Source organism: Alnus glutinosa, chromosome 14, assembly GCF_958979055.1.
Source record: "Alnus glutinosa chromosome 14, dhAlnGlut1.1, whole genome shotgun sequence".
Lineage (NCBI taxonomy): Eukaryota > Viridiplantae > Streptophyta > Magnoliopsida > Fagales > Betulaceae > Alnus > Alnus glutinosa.
Genome location: NC_084899.1, coordinates 10,135,031 through 10,152,827, shown reverse-complemented (window position 1 = coordinate 10,152,827; position 17,797 = coordinate 10,135,031). Strand labels below are relative to the sequence as shown.

Sequence of the window (17,797 nt, the reverse complement as noted above, 5' to 3'; positions counted from 1 at the left end):
TTCTGGAGGGGTCCTCTTTCGCAGCTGGTGGCCGAAAAGGGTCTATTTGGCTCCCTGAGGGTCAAGATGGATGGGGTTGGAGGCGATTTGCAGGTAAGATGAGTAAGATGGTGGCGGTCCTAGAGTCTTTGTCTGGGTCATTGGTGGGTGCTGTGGCAACTTCAGATCGGAAGAAGTTGCAGCTTTCTTCCGGTGGGTTTTTTTCCGGGGTAAGAACCGAGAAGGGTGGGCTGGCTTTGTCTTACACGGAGGCGGTGCATGGGACGGCTGGTTTCTCTGCTGAGATCGCAGCTACGCCAAGACCGAAGGCAGAGATGTGCGAGTTGGATCTGCTGCTGATGTCACGATTCAGAGACGAAGAGGATTTGAGAGTGGCGGTGGACTATTTTGATATGGAGGTGAAGACTTCGGGGTTGATAGAGAAGAAATCGATGATCCGGAGCTATGGTGGCAAAAAGAGCAGGACGTTGAAGCTGGATAGCCCTAGTTTCTGGAAGGTTCTTCTCGGGGTCCTCAGGTCAGAGCTCCTCAGATCAGACCTAGATCAGGTTGCTTCATCTGTAGCCTAGCTTTTTGGGCTAGGACAGAAGCTCAAACGCTCCTCAGGTGTTAAATGTACTCGGGTTGGGTTTAAACCCATTTGGAAGAAGAAGAGAGGGTCGGTTTCGGTGGGACGTGGCTTCAGTTCTGGAGGTGTGGAGTCTGGTCCGGGTTCGGATTCGATTTCGGGTATTTGTTCAAATATGGTTTCGGATTCGGGTCCCGTTCCTGGCACTGATTCTTCTCATTTTCCTCTTCCGGTCTCTCCTATGGCTTCGTCAGAGGCTGGTCAGAAGCAATTTTATGATAATATGTCAATGCTTTTTCCCCAGGTTCATGACCCTGTGGACTTAGGGCGAGGGTCGGAGACTTCTACCTTGGGTCCTCAAGTTTCCCTTGTGATGGGCTCGCCAGAAGGGAGGATTCTTCCTTCCTCATCCTTGGAAGAACCCACGTCCAAGCCTCGGATTCAATACAAGCGTAAAGGGAGGAAGCCGAAGTCGATGGTGGGTCAAGAAAAACAAGAAGATGTGAGTTTTCTCAGGCGGGGGTTTCTAGAGTCGAGCTCGTCCTCTCTTCCACAGGCAGATTGTGGTTTCTCAGGCAGGGGTTGTTCTAGTCGAGCTCGCCCTCTCAATTCTACGGGTGGTCTCCAAGCTATCTATCCTTTGGAGTTGTTTTCAGTGTGCTCTTCGATTTTCGGGGATAAGAGGGATAAAACTATGGCTTTCCTCTTTGCCCTTGATGAGGATCATAGGCGGTGGAATATGATTGAGGATTGTGAGCTTTAGGCTTAGGGTTGGGCTGTTTTGTGGGCTGTTTCTTGTCGGGTTGGTGGTGAGACTGTTGCTCCTTGTATACTCCGTGTGTACTAGAAGCACCTTACGCTGTTTTTTTTTTTTGGATAAAATTGCAATTACTTATAAAAAAAAAAAAAAGGTAAGATGAAACAATTCGACTTATATGAGTTAGAAGAGTCAACAGTGTTGTTGAGTAATGTATAATCCGTTAAGTCTTGGTACTCTATTATTCCACATCATCACTTAGCAGGTATGATGGGACTTTTCTTTTGTTTCCTCAACTTTTGGTCAACGATTTTATAGCTTCAAAGCCAGTGTATCTAAGAATTTACTAGACCCCAAACCATTTCAAGATGAAATTTTTATACAATTAGTCATTCTGACACATAATGACCTCCATGACAACCAAAAAAATATTGTTCAGTATTTTTTACATGAATTCATGGCGGTCTCAATCATTAAATTACGGTAACATCCATCATACCACCAAAAGAGAGAAGGATAGAAGGAAATGAAAAGACAAAGGCCACATCCATAAATGTATATCACAGAAAGTGCACTACATATTAGTACCTCTAGTTGGACGGCAAACATGATTTCTCTTGCGAGCATGTTCCTCACTATGATGCTGGGTCCGACACGTATATCCATACCAGCAATCTTCCCTTTTTGATGCATCCGGTGGTAAAAGCTACAGCGAGACACAAAATAAGCACATTAAAATAAATACTAATGACAATTGGGGGGCATTTTTCAAATCTAACTGATCAAAATTTATACACCATCTGGTTAGACCTTCCAATCATTAAGGATATCCTAAATTGAATGACTCCTCAAGAGGACATCTCTAAGAACTAATCAATGATAACTGCCATACACCAGCAGTTTAAAAACAGAAGCAATCAGACTCAAATCTGAAAGATGACAAGTTTATTAAATATTCCACAATAGGAGAACAGGATAGAACATTGGTCTAATTAATTGGAAAGCCACTTTCAGAAAGGTGCTAAGCCAAGCTATTCTTCAAAGCATCTTTAGAAAGACTAGTACGTAAAGTTCTAAATTTAAATGGCTGACGACCGAATTTGGCATAATATCCATTAATACAAGGTCACGCCACTTTCCGTGTGGCTAGGCAGTTGGGCCACTCGAAATGTATGTTTACTCTACCCCAACCAGGAATTCATTCAAAATAGAGAACACATTATAGAATGACATTGAACCCCAAGAAGTGGGGTTCACATCATATGAAAAAAGAAAAAAACAGTTGAAACTACCCCCAAGTCTAAAACATAAGCACCTTGACTTTTAGAACTACATCAATGGCATTAGGAGTTGGCATCGACTCTGACAGAGTTGGAAATGTCCTTTTTGGCTTTCGTCTCTGCCAAAGTCTGAAGCGTCAGAAAACCTCCAATGGAGGTCATTTCCATGCCGACACCAATTCCGAAAAGTCGATCCGAAGTTGGCTTGTAAAGTTGGTCACCACATATTAAGCAATGGCCATCATCAACAAGCAGCTAGTGTGGCTGCCTGACAAAGATGTAGGGGGGGGGGGGGGGAGACAAGCAACCACCATGGCCATGGCTTCTCTTTTTAGAGTGATTTGGGTCAAATGGTGCAAGGGTTTCAAGGAAGAGCAAAGAGAAGAATATAAGTTTACAACAGTGATGCGTTTCACCTATAAAAACATAAGTAAAATATTACTTTTTACTAAAAAGATATATTTTTTGTTACATGTTTTAAATATGAAAAAAAAAAGTTGGGTCAAATAGGAAATAGTTGGAAATTAAAACACATATCCGCCATCCGGCCTAAATTTTGTGGAAAACCAATTCTTACATAACAACTCAGGAAAAGTATTAGCCACATCTGCGCTATCACTCTAAAAGAACTAGTCAATTTGGAGCTTCCTTAGAATAACTTATAAAGCATAGTCTCACTTAGTAAAAAAACTAATGTGGGACTTGGCACTCGTAAGTGTTTTTATAAAGTTACTCATCTTCCTAATGTGGGACGGGAGTTTTACAACATTCGACTCTGACTCTGCCCACCATTGGAAGACGACTTGATTGGGTCAGAACCTGGTCAGTGGCGGGTTCGTTTTTCGGTAATTCTCTCAGCCCTAAATTTCAAGACCAATATGCCACAGTGACAACTGTTTACTTGGCAAATGATATATGACTTTGTGTTAGTTTGTGGCTCTAATTCTGCCAGGTAAGTACTTAAGTTGTTGACTTCTGTCTTAAACCATCCACCAACAAACTCTCAATCTCTACATATAAATGGTATTTTGGGGAGCGAGTGGTGTGCCATTTTTTCTTCTGGGCTGCCGCACCTCACGAAGAGATGAGAAACTCATAGCCTTTTTGTTTCTTAGTTTGACGAGCCACAAAGGAGAAAAGTAAAGCCGAGTGTTGCATGACAAAGAGAAAAAATATAGGCCTTGCAACAATGACAGAAAAAAGGGAGAAACAAAGCCGCCGTTTGTCCCAGCAAAAGAGACGTTTGAACTTTTGTCTTTACTTTTGTTTTCTCCTTCGGGGAAGAATCTCTATTGTATGACAGTGAAATTTGGATGTGTTGAGTTTTGGGTTTTGAGTGTCGTTTTCCCTACACTATTTTGGGTTCCATCTTTAGTTGGTAAATTTCTTCATGATCGTCTCCGCCTGTGAATGTACCTCACATTGAGGGAACCATATAATTCTGGTGTTTTTGTGTGGTTGTTTTGTCTTATTGGAGATGTTTGGTAAGTAATTGTTAAATGGAATATTTATCTGAATAGTAGTAAGAAGTGATTGATATGATATAAAATTTGAAAATATTTTATAGAAAAGTGAAAAAGTTTTGTTCTGTAGTAAGTTTTTTTATTTGAATAGCAATAAAAAAATTATTGATGTGATGTAAAAAGTGTAAAAAAGTTAAAATATTTTTTATTTGATTTTTTTGAAGGAAGTGAAAAGCGTGTTGAAAATTTTAGGATTACTTGCCAAACAGCTTCATTGTAATTGTAGTCTTTTGAACAAGTGGTATCAAAGCCAAGTTCGATCTTTAGATCAACAATTACAGTGAGCACCAAGTATGAAGTGAAGAAGTTTAAGAGCAAGAACAATTTATCTCTTTGGCAGAGAAGGATTAAAGATCTTTTAATTCATCAAGGACACTACAAGGCATTATTGGAAAAGGTGAAGAAACCCCAAAAATTGGACGATGATTAGTGGAAAGAGATGTATGCCAAGGTTGCCAATGCGATTCGTCTAAATTTATCAGATGAAGAAAAGGCAAAGACAATTTAGCAGAAATTAGAGTCTATATATGGCAAACAATTTGACGAATAAGTTGTATGTGAAGAAGCAGTTATATGGTTTATAGGTGGAGGAAAATACAGATTCGCTTGAGCACTTCAACAAGTTTAATATGTTGAATACACGGTTTTTGGACTTTGGAGTGAAGATTGAAGAAGATAAAGCAATACTTCTATTGGAATCGCTTCCCCCTTCATAAGTGCTGTAGGATTTGCATGGGAAGAAACTAGAGGAAGAGGAGGCTGTGTTTCTACGTAGCCTCTCTCACCTCATAATATATATATTGTAAAATTCAATACAAAGAAAATAATACCCCTATAACAAATTTCAGTCATGTTAATACTCTATTAACCCTAAGAAGCTCTTCTAACACTCCCCCTCAAGCCGGAACATATATATCATATAAGCCCAGCTTGAAACAAACAAACTCTAACTTCTTTTGACACAAGGAGTCTGTAAACATATCAGATAACCGGTCTCCATACTTCACGAATGGTGTAGATCTATCTCCACTAAAATGACAATCAACCTCAATATACTTGGTCCTTTCAAGAAATATTAGGTTAGACACAAAATATGTAAAGCAGCCTAGTTCTCACAAATATCCCAAGACCACGTGGTGTCCATTTGGTCTATACAATATCCCAAGACCAGGAGCTCTTTTCAAATATCAAATAATACGAGTAACAATTTCCCAATGTGAAACCCTAGGAGCCTCCAAGAATTTACTAACAACACTAATTGCATATTAGATGTCTAGCTTGGTAACAGTAAGATAATTCAACTTTCCAACTAGACGACGATACCTACCACAATCTTCAAATAATTCCCCTTTATCCTCCAGTAATTTCTTATTAGTATCCATTGGAATGTCAATAGAACGAGCACCCAAAAGACATGTCTCTTCTAACAAATCAAGTACATACTTAATCTGAGATAAATTGATATATGTCCAAGATCTAGCAATTTCAATCCCAAGAAAATATCTAAGTTTTCCCAAATCTTTTGATGAAACTTCTCTTACAAAAACAGTTTCAATCGACCAGTGCCTCCTGAATCACCGTCAGTAATCACAATATCATCTACATATTCCATAAGGAGAATATAGCATGTAATAGCATTTAAGTAAAATACTGAATGATCTGTCGGACATCTTTGAAGACCAAACTCCAATACCTCCTAAGAGAATTTTCAAAACCATATCCTCAGGGATTGCTTGAGACCATACAAAGCCTTTTTTAACTTACAGACGAGATGTTGAATCACTGCTTATCCCGAAAGCTTAAGCTAATAAGAAATAATTAATTTAATCATTTAATTAATATTATAACGTTCCCCCTCACGTGTAGGACTAAACAACACGTTGACAATTTTAATTGAAATAGGGGATAAATGACAAAAACAAGGTTCGAATTCAAAACATTTGCTCTAAAGGGTTTACATGGGAAGAAACTAGAAGAAGAGACAATGTGTCTCTAGGTAGCCTCTCACACCTCATAATACATATATATATGTTGGATTTTGGATTACACTTGCTCATAAAACGTGTTTGAATAGGCAATGGTTTGATACGTTTAAATCATGTATTGTTGGTATTGTTCTGATGGGTAATGATGCTAGGTATAAGGTTGTTGAAATAAGTACCATAAAAGTCAAGATATTTGATAAGGTTGTGGGGACGGTTAGTAATGTTAGATATGTTCTAGATCCTAAGCAAAACATGATATCCTTAGGTACATTGGATTCTTTGGGCTATAGTTATTTAACCAAAGATGAAGTTATAAAAATAGGTAAAGGTGTTTTGGTGGTAATGAAAGGCTAGAAAATTCTCAATTTGTATTCAGTTACTCGGGAACACAGTTACAAGTGGAGATGCATAATCCAGTACAGCAAAACCAGATTTTGATGAAACGGTTTTGTGGCATATGCATTTTGGCCATTTAGGCGAATGTGATATGTTTGAGCTTCACAAACAGAATTTGTTGAATGCAAATTGGGTTTCTGCAAGTACAATGTATGGAAAGCAACGAAAAGTCAGTTTTAAGGTGGCATCTCATACAAGTAAAAGTGTTCTCAACTATGTTCATTCAGATGTTTGGGGACTAGTGGCAGTATCTTCAAATGGAGGTCCGTATTGTTTTGTCAGTTTTATTGATAATTTTTTAAGAAAGGTTTGAGTTTATTTTATGAAGCACAAGTTAGAGGTTTTCACCATCTTCAAGCAACGAAAGGCGCAAGTGGGAAATCAAATTTGAAGAGAAGTGAAATATTTTATATTTGATAATGGATCTAGTATAAGGACGCTGAATTTTTGGAGTTCTATAAAACAATAGGTATTACGTGTCATTTTACTGTAAAAGGGACTCGTAGCAAAACAAAGTTGCTGAAAGGATGAATAGAACATTCGTAAAAAAAGAAAGATGCAAGAGGTTGAATGACGAAAGGAATTAGGTAGAGAAACATTGTGTTATGACGAAACCATGTCCTATGCCCAAGTTCACGAGATGCTTGAACTTAAGTGGTACTTGTAGATTGTAATTGCTCTTATGGGGCTTTGGTGGAGATAGCTTAAGGAAATTCACAATGTCAAGTTGAACAGAATGAAAGCCAAGGTGGAGATTAGTTAGTTTGAGGCTCTAATTTTGCCACATAAGTAGTTAAGTTGTTGACTTTTGTCTTAAACCAACCACCGACAAACTCTCTCAATCCCTACATATAAATTGTCTTTAGTGGAGAAAGTGGTGTGCCGTTTTTTCTTCTTGAACCGCACGAAGAAAAGAGAAACACATAGCCCTTTTGTTTCTTGGTTTGATGTGCCACAAAGGAGAAAACTGAAGTCGAGCGCCGCGTGACAGAGGAAAAAGAGAGGCCTTGCGACAATGAGAGAGAAAAAAGATAGAAATAGAGCCGTTGTTTGTCCCAGCAAAAAAGAAGTTTGTACTTTTGTCTTTTCTTTTGTTTTCTCTGTTGGGGGAAAATCTCTATTGTATGACAGTGAGATTTTAGTGTATTGAGTTGTGGGTTTTGAGTTTTTTTTCTCTTCACTATTTTTTTATTCCATCTTTAGTTAGTGAATTTCTCCTCACATTGTGGGAACCATGTGAATTTTAGTGCTCTTATGCGTGATTGTTGTCTTATTCATCGTAATTGTGGTCTTTTGCACAACACTTTGCTACTCCGAACCGACCTTTTATGTTTCTTTTTTTTCTCCACGAAAATCCTTTAGCAACATGGAATGTTATGGCGAAGGCACAAACTGCACTGTGACGACTCAAGACTCCCATTTCTTGTGTGGTTGCATTTGCTGTTTCACAAGGCCAAACAAGTAGAATTGTTAATTGAGGGTTTGGCTCAAGACCTGGAAGTATAAGACTTGTCTCTGACAGCTGATGGATGTGATTTTATTAGATTCACATTCGTCCACGTGTGTAGGGATAAACCTACAAGCTATAAAGAAGAGAATATTTCAAATTTTGCTTGAATTAGTAGAGCAAATTGGACTATATCTTTACTTACATTTGAGTGGTGCATTGCGTTTGTGAGCAAAAAAACAATTTTCATTTTTTTGTATTATAAACTTTCTCATCTCTCATATAAAGGCTCTAAAATCTATCCATAGAGCCTTAATCATCATAAGGACTCACTATTGTATATAACTTCATAACTTAAAGGCTTCAATATTTACAGTACTAAATGTTGAAAGAACAACTATCAGATGAAGAAACCAGAAGATTGGGTAGGGAGCAAGATAAAAGTAGTAAGTATATACCGGTGAATATACTTTCTGAAAGACAAATGTGAAATGCCCAAACTCTCAACAGAAAATCATATCTAGCATTAGAAACTTGATTTTATATTGCTTCAAGTTGACAAAACTTTTTTTTGATAAGCAAAAGTTTATTGAAATAAGCGTAAGGCGCCCCTAAGTACACTGAAAGTATACACAGGAAAGCCAAAGCTGATCCGCGAAAACCCAACAAAAACCCTAAAAGCTAAAACTTAGAAACCAAAATAATAGCAAAAAAGCAACCCACAAAAGAACCCAGCAACGCGACCACAAAAAACCAAGAAACCCGCGTCAAAACCTAAAGAGCATCTAAGGAACAGCCCACAAACCCCCAAGGCATACAACTCTACAATATGTGGGCCTTGCCTTTCCTACACTTAGAAGAAGCTTTAATGTCGGCGTAATTGACGGAACTTTGCAGATTCTGAAGCTCCCTCTTCCCTTCGCACTTCTGGCATTCAATCATCTCGCTCCAGATAGCCTTGTACCTTTTACTATGGTCCTCAGTCACCGCGTACATCGCGGTCACCCTCTCCCAAAGCTCATCAACCTTCTTCCAAGACTCCTTCTCTCAATTTTCGTCATAAACCTGGGTTTGGGAGAAATCTGTACCGTCACCCCAAGCCGAAATACTTTTACAAGAGTTGATAAAAACTTTCTCAAGAGAGTCCTACTTTGGAAGCACTGTATCCTTCTTCAAAGGGAGATCCCAGTCTGGTCTTGTTTTTTTTGGTGAGTTTGAAAAAGAAGACATGGGTCGCTTCTCTCCTCTCTGCCTAGCGACGGCGCGTGTGAGCGCATCAAGCTAGGTCCCTCCTTCATTCCTCGTTCCAGTCACTCGGATCTGTGTATCGTGCTTCTAGTGCTTTCGTGGGTCGCTCCTCTTAGTTCGGTAGGGTGCTTAGCTGGTGGGCTTTTGTTTTCTCCGGCGAGAATGCGTTTCCGTTCTGGGTTGGTTATTTGAGCTTGGGTGTGCCTCGTAATGGAAAGGAGATTCCTTGTGGAGTCAAAATCCTTTGTCGTTTCGGTCTTGGAGGGAGCGTCGGTGTTGTGGGTGGAGGAGAAGAGACAGGACTTCCATGGAGCGGTCGTCCTGAGCTCCCATTGTTCTGCATGGCTTTTTCGACGATGGAAACACTTTCGGGCTTTCCTGGAGAACAAGAGTTTATCAAGTCTCACAGGGAAGGACCGAAGTTGTTGATTGCCCGAAGAGGTGGCAACAAAGATGACCGGTTCTTTGAGGCAGCGGTGTTTGGGTTGGGCGGTTGGAGAGGGTTCGTTTTGATCCCAGAGGGTCGCGGAGGTTGGGGCTGGCGCAAGTTTTCTGGCGAGTTGAGTAAGATTTCTGCCTTTCTTTCTGCTGCGGTGGGCTGTGGGAGTTGGTCCTCAGCTGCGACAGTCAATTTGGGTGGGAAGAAGGAAGGGGAAACGCTGGGTTTATCTTTCGATAGGTCGGGGCCTTCATACGCGACAATGGTGGGTTCGGCTCCGGTGCCAGCAGCGAAGAAGACACCCATCCTAGTGAAGGTGATCCATCCGGTTGTTCCGTTGGATTTGGACAAACCTCTTTGTCCGATGGGTAAGCAGCTTCGTTCTCCTAGGTTCTCTGCACGAGGTGGGGCATTTCCAGATAGGGGGTCTTTTTTGAATTTGAACTTGCACATGTGGAAAATTTGCTTGTTAGCCTTTATTTGGCTTTGGGCCGGGTTTTTGGGAAAAGGTTGGGGTGGTCTTCTGGGTCTAGGAAGGGCCTTTTTCGCAAAGGCCTTCGTTTGGGTTGGTTTCTTCCGGGACCTAAACCTAAAGTTTTGCAGCAGCCGAAAGTTCTTGTGGGTGCGATTCCGACGGCCGTTCGTAGGAGTCTTCTTCGGCCAGAGATATCGTCGGCGGCAGATTATGGGGTGCGTCAGGAGGGGTCAAGCTCTGGGGGTGGGTCGTTTCCGGTGGTCGTACCCGTCATGCCTCCCTCCTCTTTTGTTTTCCCCCCTATGCTGACTCTGGATTTGCTGTCTCCGGCATCCATGGACGTCGCTCTGTCTAAAGTGGATTCTGTTCTCCCCTCTCTATCTTCAGTCGGGGCCGGTGCTGGGTTGGCTGCTTTTCCTTCTCCATGAGGGGCGGCTGTGTTGGGAGAGAAGATCCGTTGTTCTCTTCCTGTGTTGCATCCTTCTAAGCCCTTCTAGAGATACTACAGAAAGGCTAGAGAACTCAGGGTTGGCCATTCTGTGAAATGGAACGAGGTGTTGTTAGCTGATTCACTGGTAGCTTCGAAGACGGCTGTCTGTAAGGGTTCAATTACAGCGCCTCCAGTGAAGAAGTCTGTGGGTTCGGCGAAGAAAAGCTTCCTTCAGAAGGGGTTCCTCAACCCTCCGCCTCGGGAGGTAAAGGATGTTGGAGTGGAAAGACTTCCATCCCCCCCAAGTTGTCCTCCACCCGTAAAGGGTAATGGCTTTTCCCAATCTCGTAATTGGCCTGTTGGGTTTGATCAAAATGGGGAGATTGTTGTTTGGGAGAAGGACAATGATTTTTGGGAGGGGTTGCCCTTGGACTAGGAGATGGATGGTTTTCAAGATGATGAGTCTTTGGCAATCTTGGATGCCTTGAAAGAAGATATCCATCGGGACAAGATGATTGCTCGCCAAAAGACAAAGAGGGAGCTCTTGAATTTGAAGAGCTCCATCAATTATGGCGATGCTAGCACTTCCTCCAAGCGTTGTAAAGGAAAAGCTCTCATGTTGTAGGGGGTTTTAGTTTGAGGGCTTTCGGGGCAGGTTTGGGTGCTTGGTAGGGGTTGCTATTGTATTTGGGGAGCTTCTTATGTTTCTTGGGTGTTTGTTGGGGGCTTACCTTTTTTGTGGGTTCTTTTGGGTTTCTTGTGGTTTTGGGGTGCTTCTTTTGCTTCTTGGGTGTTTGTTGAGGGCTTACCTTTGTTTTTTTGGGTTTTTGGGGCTTTTCTTTGTCTTTTGGCTTTCCGTTGTTTTTGTGGGCTAGCTGGGTTATTCCTCTGTATACTTCCCGTGTACTTAGGGCGCTTTACGCTTTTTTTAATAAAATCTTCTTACTTATAAAAAAAAAAGGAGATCCCACTCTGGCATTGACTTTGCACCCAACTCAGCCGAAGAGATCAGAATAGCCCCATGAACCTTCGACGGCAAGATCTTCGTCATTTGAGAACTCCCAAGCGAAACCGACGATGCCATACCCACACCATTAATGGTATCCACCAACGACATTGAGCCTGAAATCTCAGAACCCGAAACCACATAATCATATTCCGGCCCAAAAAACGCCGGAACAGGTCCAGGGGAAGGACCATCGGCAGCCACCAGGGACGACAAACTAGGAGGTTGCGTCGACGATGACTCCGATTGAAAAGGGCACCCAAAAAAAGCCGACGACGCCGGACCCGTGACCTCAGTTGCACCCGATGAGCCAACCTCCATAACCCCAGAAGGAGAACGAACTAGAAACAACCCAGAAGACATCTCCGATGTCGACTCTGGCAGGGCACTCGACGGACGAGGAACTCTAGGTTTCAGCAGAAACCGGGAGGCCACGAGAAAACCAAAATGTTTTCGACCCAGCCCAGACTCGACAAACCGGTCCAGAAATTTCTTTACAGCCCAACCCAATGCCAGGTCAGAACCAACCCCCAACTTGTGCCACGTACGCAATTTTGAACTTTCAAATTTTGGAAATTCGAGTTTCTAAACCTAATGACCGAGAAGCTTCTTACCCTGCGAACATAGCACTTTCTTCTTGACCATTGGTACAATCAAAGGAGGCACCAACGGCTTCTTATTCAACGGGTCGAACGGGGGATTCTCCAATGCTAAGCAATCCACCGCTGATCTGAACGCCTCGTGCTCCGCATACCTCACCGCTGGAAGGATAGCAAGGGGACACAGCTCCGTCAACGGCGGCTTCAACCGGGAAGGACGCTCACCCACGATGGACATCACCAGCGTACCAAGGCCCGAACCCATTTTCAGCACTTCTGCAAAACAAAGGCTTCGTCCAATTAGTACACAAATCCATCTTTGGATCCCTTTTTTGCGCACCCTTCTTTCTCTATCGAGACCGAAGGAAAAACTCTCTCCACCCACCGAATCAGAAAGAAAATCCGAAGCCTTTCTCATCTCCCCGGAAATTTCCGCCAACCCCACCCTCCACGACCCTCGGGGATCAGAAGAAAACCTCTCTGACCGCCCAACCCAAACACCGACGCCTCAAGAAACAGGCCTGCTTTGTTCCCACCTCTTCGAGTAATCAAAATCTTCGACCCCTCCCTAAAAGATTTAACAAATTTTGACTCTCCAGAGAAACCCAATAAATCCTCCATCGTCGACGCTAGCCAAGCGGAACATTGGAGGCTCAGTGAAACCACGCCGAGGAAACCTTTACTCTTCTCTTCCACCCTCATCATCGACGCCCCATCTAAGACCGAAATCACAAAGGATTTCGACTCCACTAAGAACCTCTTCTCCATCTCCAAGCACACCCAAAGACTCAAACGACCATCGCCAGAAAAGATAGCCACCCAAGCACAATATCCACCAGCCAGAAACCCAAAGCGAACAATACAGCTTCTTATACAAATCTTTTGTAAGTACATAGGATGAATATACTACAAGCTCAAGGTCACAACCAAAAATTTGAAAGAGCAATGGAATCCAAGATAGAATTTGTTACGTGATTGCGTAACGGATCTAGTAACTCGACCTTCAGGAAGAATAGAAGCAGAATTCTGCTTCTTGCTCTTACCTATTTTGCTAATTTTGGAAAAACTAGCGGTAGGAAATTAGAAGATTCTGGGACTCTTTGTCAAACACAAGGTTTGGATTAATTCTTTGATAACATTAATAAACAATGTTCATCTCTTTAAATAGATGAATGACCTTAGTAGGATCGAACCACAAACGGAACATTCCTTTCAAGACAATAACACTATAAAGCTATCTAAGATAAAGTATTAACATAGGACTCTACAAATCTAATTGAAAGCAATAACATAACCATGCAAATAAAGCTAAAGATACCTACTGCATATATCTACTCTTGCTATCAACATTGGCCACGTTGAGGGAGCAAGACTCCTAACAAACATTAATAACTGAAACTGTCCAGCAAGAATCCTAACCTAACAGCACTAATAACAAATCAATAACAAAGCATTAACATAGACATAAGACTCCTATCCAAATACTCAATATACCCGACTCAATCAACCTTTACTTGTTCATTCCCTAACATTCCACCCTTTTTGAAAAAGTCCTTGTCCTCAAGAACAACTTCCGGAAATTGCTGTTCCATAACATTGCTTTTCTCCCATGTAGCATCTGCAGGATTGTAGCCGTGCCAGTGAACCAAAACTTCCTTCTTGTGAGCTACACCTCGAGAGTCCAAAATAGCTTGGGGAACTATCACACGTTCAACATAAGGTTCCTCGGGTAACTAACTGCCGAATGTTGTTGTTGGCCCCAAATGTTTTTTAAGCAAAGACACATGAAACACCGGATGTATTTTAGATTCCACCAGTAATTCAAGCTTGTATGCTACCTTTCCCAACCTCTGTATCACATGATAGGAACCACAATACTTTGCTGCTAATTTCAAATTCAATCTCCTAGCCACAATATGTTGCCTGTAGGGTTGTAGGCGCACATAAACCAAATCTTTCACCTGAAATTCCCGCTCTGTATGACCCTTGTCATAAACCTGTTTCATCCGATTTTGAGCTTGCGCTAACTTGAGTCGAACGCCTTTCAAAATCTCATCCCGTTCCTCCAAAGTTTTTCCCAGTGCCTCCACCCGAGCTGTACTTGAAATATACGAAACCAAATTTGGAGGAGGTCGACCGTACACCAACTCAAAGGGCGTCTTCTCTGTACTAGAATGCCAACTTGTGTTATAAGGGTATTCCACCCATGGCAACCATTGAACCCATTCTGTTGGTTTATCACCTGTGAAGCATCGTAAAAACATTTCCAAGGTTCTATTGACTACCTCAGTTTGTCCATCAGTTTGGGGATGGTACGCCGAACTAAAATTAAAACTAGTACCTTGTAAACGAAACAGCTCCTTCCAAAAATTGCTTGTAAAAATTGGATCCCGATCACAAACAATAGATGAGGGTATTCCATGCAATTTGAAAATTTGTTCAAAAAACTCTTGAGTCACTAAAGGGGCTGAATATGGATGTTTTAGAGCCCTGAAATGTGCATACTTTGACGATCAATCTACCACCACAAAGATAACAGATTTACCTTCTGACTTTGGTAGCCTGTCTACGAAATCCATGGATGTCACTCCAGATTGAGGTAGAAATTGGCAAAGGTTGAAGTAGCCCGGTTGGTAACATGAGCTCGATTTTGTTACGCTGACAAACATCACACTCCCTTAGATATGATTTTATTTGTGCACACGCTCTAGGCCAATAAAAAACTGATTTGAGGCAATGCCACATTTTGTGAAACCCTTCATGCGATCCACTATGGAACTCATGAATTATGGCCTTTGTTAGCGGGGATTGAACGCGTAAATAGATGAGGTCTTGATAAAAAATCAATCCGGATTTAAAACTCCATGAACCTGAAGCCGTGCCCTATTGGATGCTTTCCACCATTTTTTTCAGCTCCTCTTCTTGCATGATTTCTTCCTTAACAGGTTCTACCCAATGAGGAACTGGGAGAGACAAGGCTGTTAACGTCCAATGGTCTATTCTTGAAAGGCCATCTGCAGCTGAATTTTCTAAACCTTTTTTATACTCAATAGAAAAATCATATCCAAGTAATTTCACTAAACATTTTTGCTGTGCATCAGTAGTAATGGTTTGCTCCAGCAAGTGACGTAGACTTTTTTGATCGGTTCGAACTACAAAGCGTTGCCCCAGTAAATATGGACGCCACTTTTGAACTGCTGCAATAAGAGCCATCATTTCTTTTTCATAGGTGGAAAGTGATAAATTTCTACCTTTGATCGCAGACTAAAAAAAGCAATAGGTCTAGACTCTTGCATGAGGACCGTCCCTACTCCCATGCCTGATGCATCGCATTCTACCACAAATGTTTTGTTGAAATCAGGTAAGGCAAGATCTGGACCTGTAGTCATGGCTTGTTTTAAATTGCTGAAAGCTTGGCTGGCAGCTTCTAACCAAATGAAGGCATCTTTTTTTAGAAACTGCGTCAGAGGTGCGGCAATTGTTCCATAGCCCGGAATAAATTTTCTGTAGTAGCCAATTAATCCCAAAAATCCCCTTAGAGCCTTGATGTCGGTCGGTTTGGGCCATTGCACCATGACTGCAATTTTTCCTGGATCCATAGCCACACCTTGGCTGGAAATCATGTGACCCAAATAGCTTACCAAACCTTGCCCAAATTGGCACTTCTCTCGGCGTACAAACAATTGATTAGTTTGTAAAATACCAAGCACTTCCCGGAGATGTAGCCTATGCTCAGCCCATGTCCTGCTATATATTAAGATGTCATCAAAAAATACCAAGACATACCTTCGCAATAAGTGACAAAATCACATTCATGAGAGCCTGAAACGTTGAGGGAGCGTTGGTTAACCCAAATGGCATCACTAGAAATTCATAGTGACCGTGATGAGTTCGAAATGCAGTTTTCTCAATGTTGTTGGTTGCCATGCGAATGTGATGGTAGCCAGACCTGAGATCCAATTTGGAGAAAACTTGTGCTCCACTAAGCTCGTCGAGTAGCTCATCAATTACGGGAATTGGAAATTTGTCCTTCACCATAACATGGTTTAAAGCACAATAATCTACACAAGGCCTCCAAGTCCCATCATGTTTCTTCACTAATAACACCGGTGAGGAGTATGGACTAGCGCTAGGTTGAACCACCCCTGATTGTAACAAAGTAGAAACCATTTTTTCAATTTCATTTTTCTGGTAGTAGGGATACCTGTAGGGCCAGACATTTGTTGGTCCACTTCTAGGTGTCAACCGTATCTGATGGTCTTGGCTTCTTGTAGGGGGCAATCCTTGTGGTTCTTTGAATAATTCATCAAACTCACTCAAGATGGTAGAAACCTGTTGGTCCATTGAATCTTCCCCTGTTTGCTGAGCCCCAAGCACAATTGCATGTAAACGCATCTGAACATGGTTCCTTTTTGGGCGAGGTTGAACGTGGCACACCTAACCGCACCTTATTTTCTTCAGCTCCCTCTGCATCTCTTGTTCCTCTACTATACGATTTACTGGAGGCCGAATACCCCTCAACTCCACTTCATTATTTTTCCATCTAAACCTCATCAACAACATAGTAAAATCCCACCAAATTGGTCCTAATGTGCGCAGCCACTGCGTACCCATGACTACTTCACAGACAACCATAGGTAGTATAAAAAAATCAACCAACAAGGGCTCACCTTGTAGCCAAATTAAGACCGCTGGACACAACCCGGTGCAGCCGATTTTCTCCCCATTGGCTACTGTTACGTTCATCCGTCCTACTTCCTTGGGTTTCAATCCCAGCTGCTGGCCTATTTGAGGGTTGAGGAAATTGTGGGTGCTTCTTGAATCCATCAACAGTATCACCTTCAAGTTACCCAAATACCCACCTACACGCATCGTCTGCAGATTTGGAGTTCCTGTCAAAGCTTGGAGGGATATGATCGGTTCCTCCCCAAACCAATCCTGATTGTCATGGTCATCGTCTCCTGCACCTTCTTCCTCTTCCGTGTATATTCCTTCTATGACAAATAATTTTTTCCATCGATGTCTGGGAATAAACTTCTTGTCACAATTGAAGCATAACCCCTTTGACCGGCGATCTTGCATCTCGGCTGGTGAGAGACGACAACTTGGAATTGGTTTGTTGCGGGTCAGATTGGATGATGGCAATGGAGGAAACGCATCTCTGAGTCCTATGCGTCTGTCTTCGTAAATGGGAGATTTCTTCATGCTGAAATTACGTGCTTCGTAAAGCCTAGCCACGCCGATGGCCTCAGTTAAGGAATTGGGGCGTGAGGCTTGTACCTCGGTCTTCAGAGTCCCTTTAAGCCCGCTGATGAAACATCCCAATTGATGGGGTTGTGACATTCTACCCACACGGCTCAGGAGTTGTTCAAATTGCATTTGATACTCCTTCACAGTCCCGGTTTGCTGCAACTTTGTGAGATTGCCGAAATGATCTTCATACACGGTTGGGCCATAGCGGATGTCGAGTGCTACCTTCAAGGATTCCCAAGTTAGGATTTCCTCGCCTTCACTGATTAATTGATACCACATCTGAGCTTCTCCTTCGAGGTGGTAAGCCGCATTAAGGATCTTTTCATGGTTTTCAGTTCTTTGAAACTCAAAGAACTGCTCTACTCGACAAATCCAGCTCGTCAGATCATCC

At 42.1% G+C, this 17,797-nt stretch overlaps 1 protein-coding gene across 1 annotated transcript in view; it reads right to left on the bottom strand.

Annotated features, from left to right (window-relative positions):
* Nucleotides 1-1,717: 1,717 nt before the first annotated feature.
* Nucleotides 1,718-17,797, bottom strand: part of LOC133857573 (uncharacterized) — a 56,852-nt gene continuing 40,772 nt past the window's right edge. Inside the window, exon 15 of the mRNA XM_062292841.1 lies at nt 1,718-2,031. Within this exon, the coding sequence (XP_062148825.1) occupies nt 1,900-2,031 (132 nt within the window). The 3' untranslated portion in view covers nt 1,718-1,899. The remainder of the gene's footprint in view (nt 2,032-17,797) is intronic.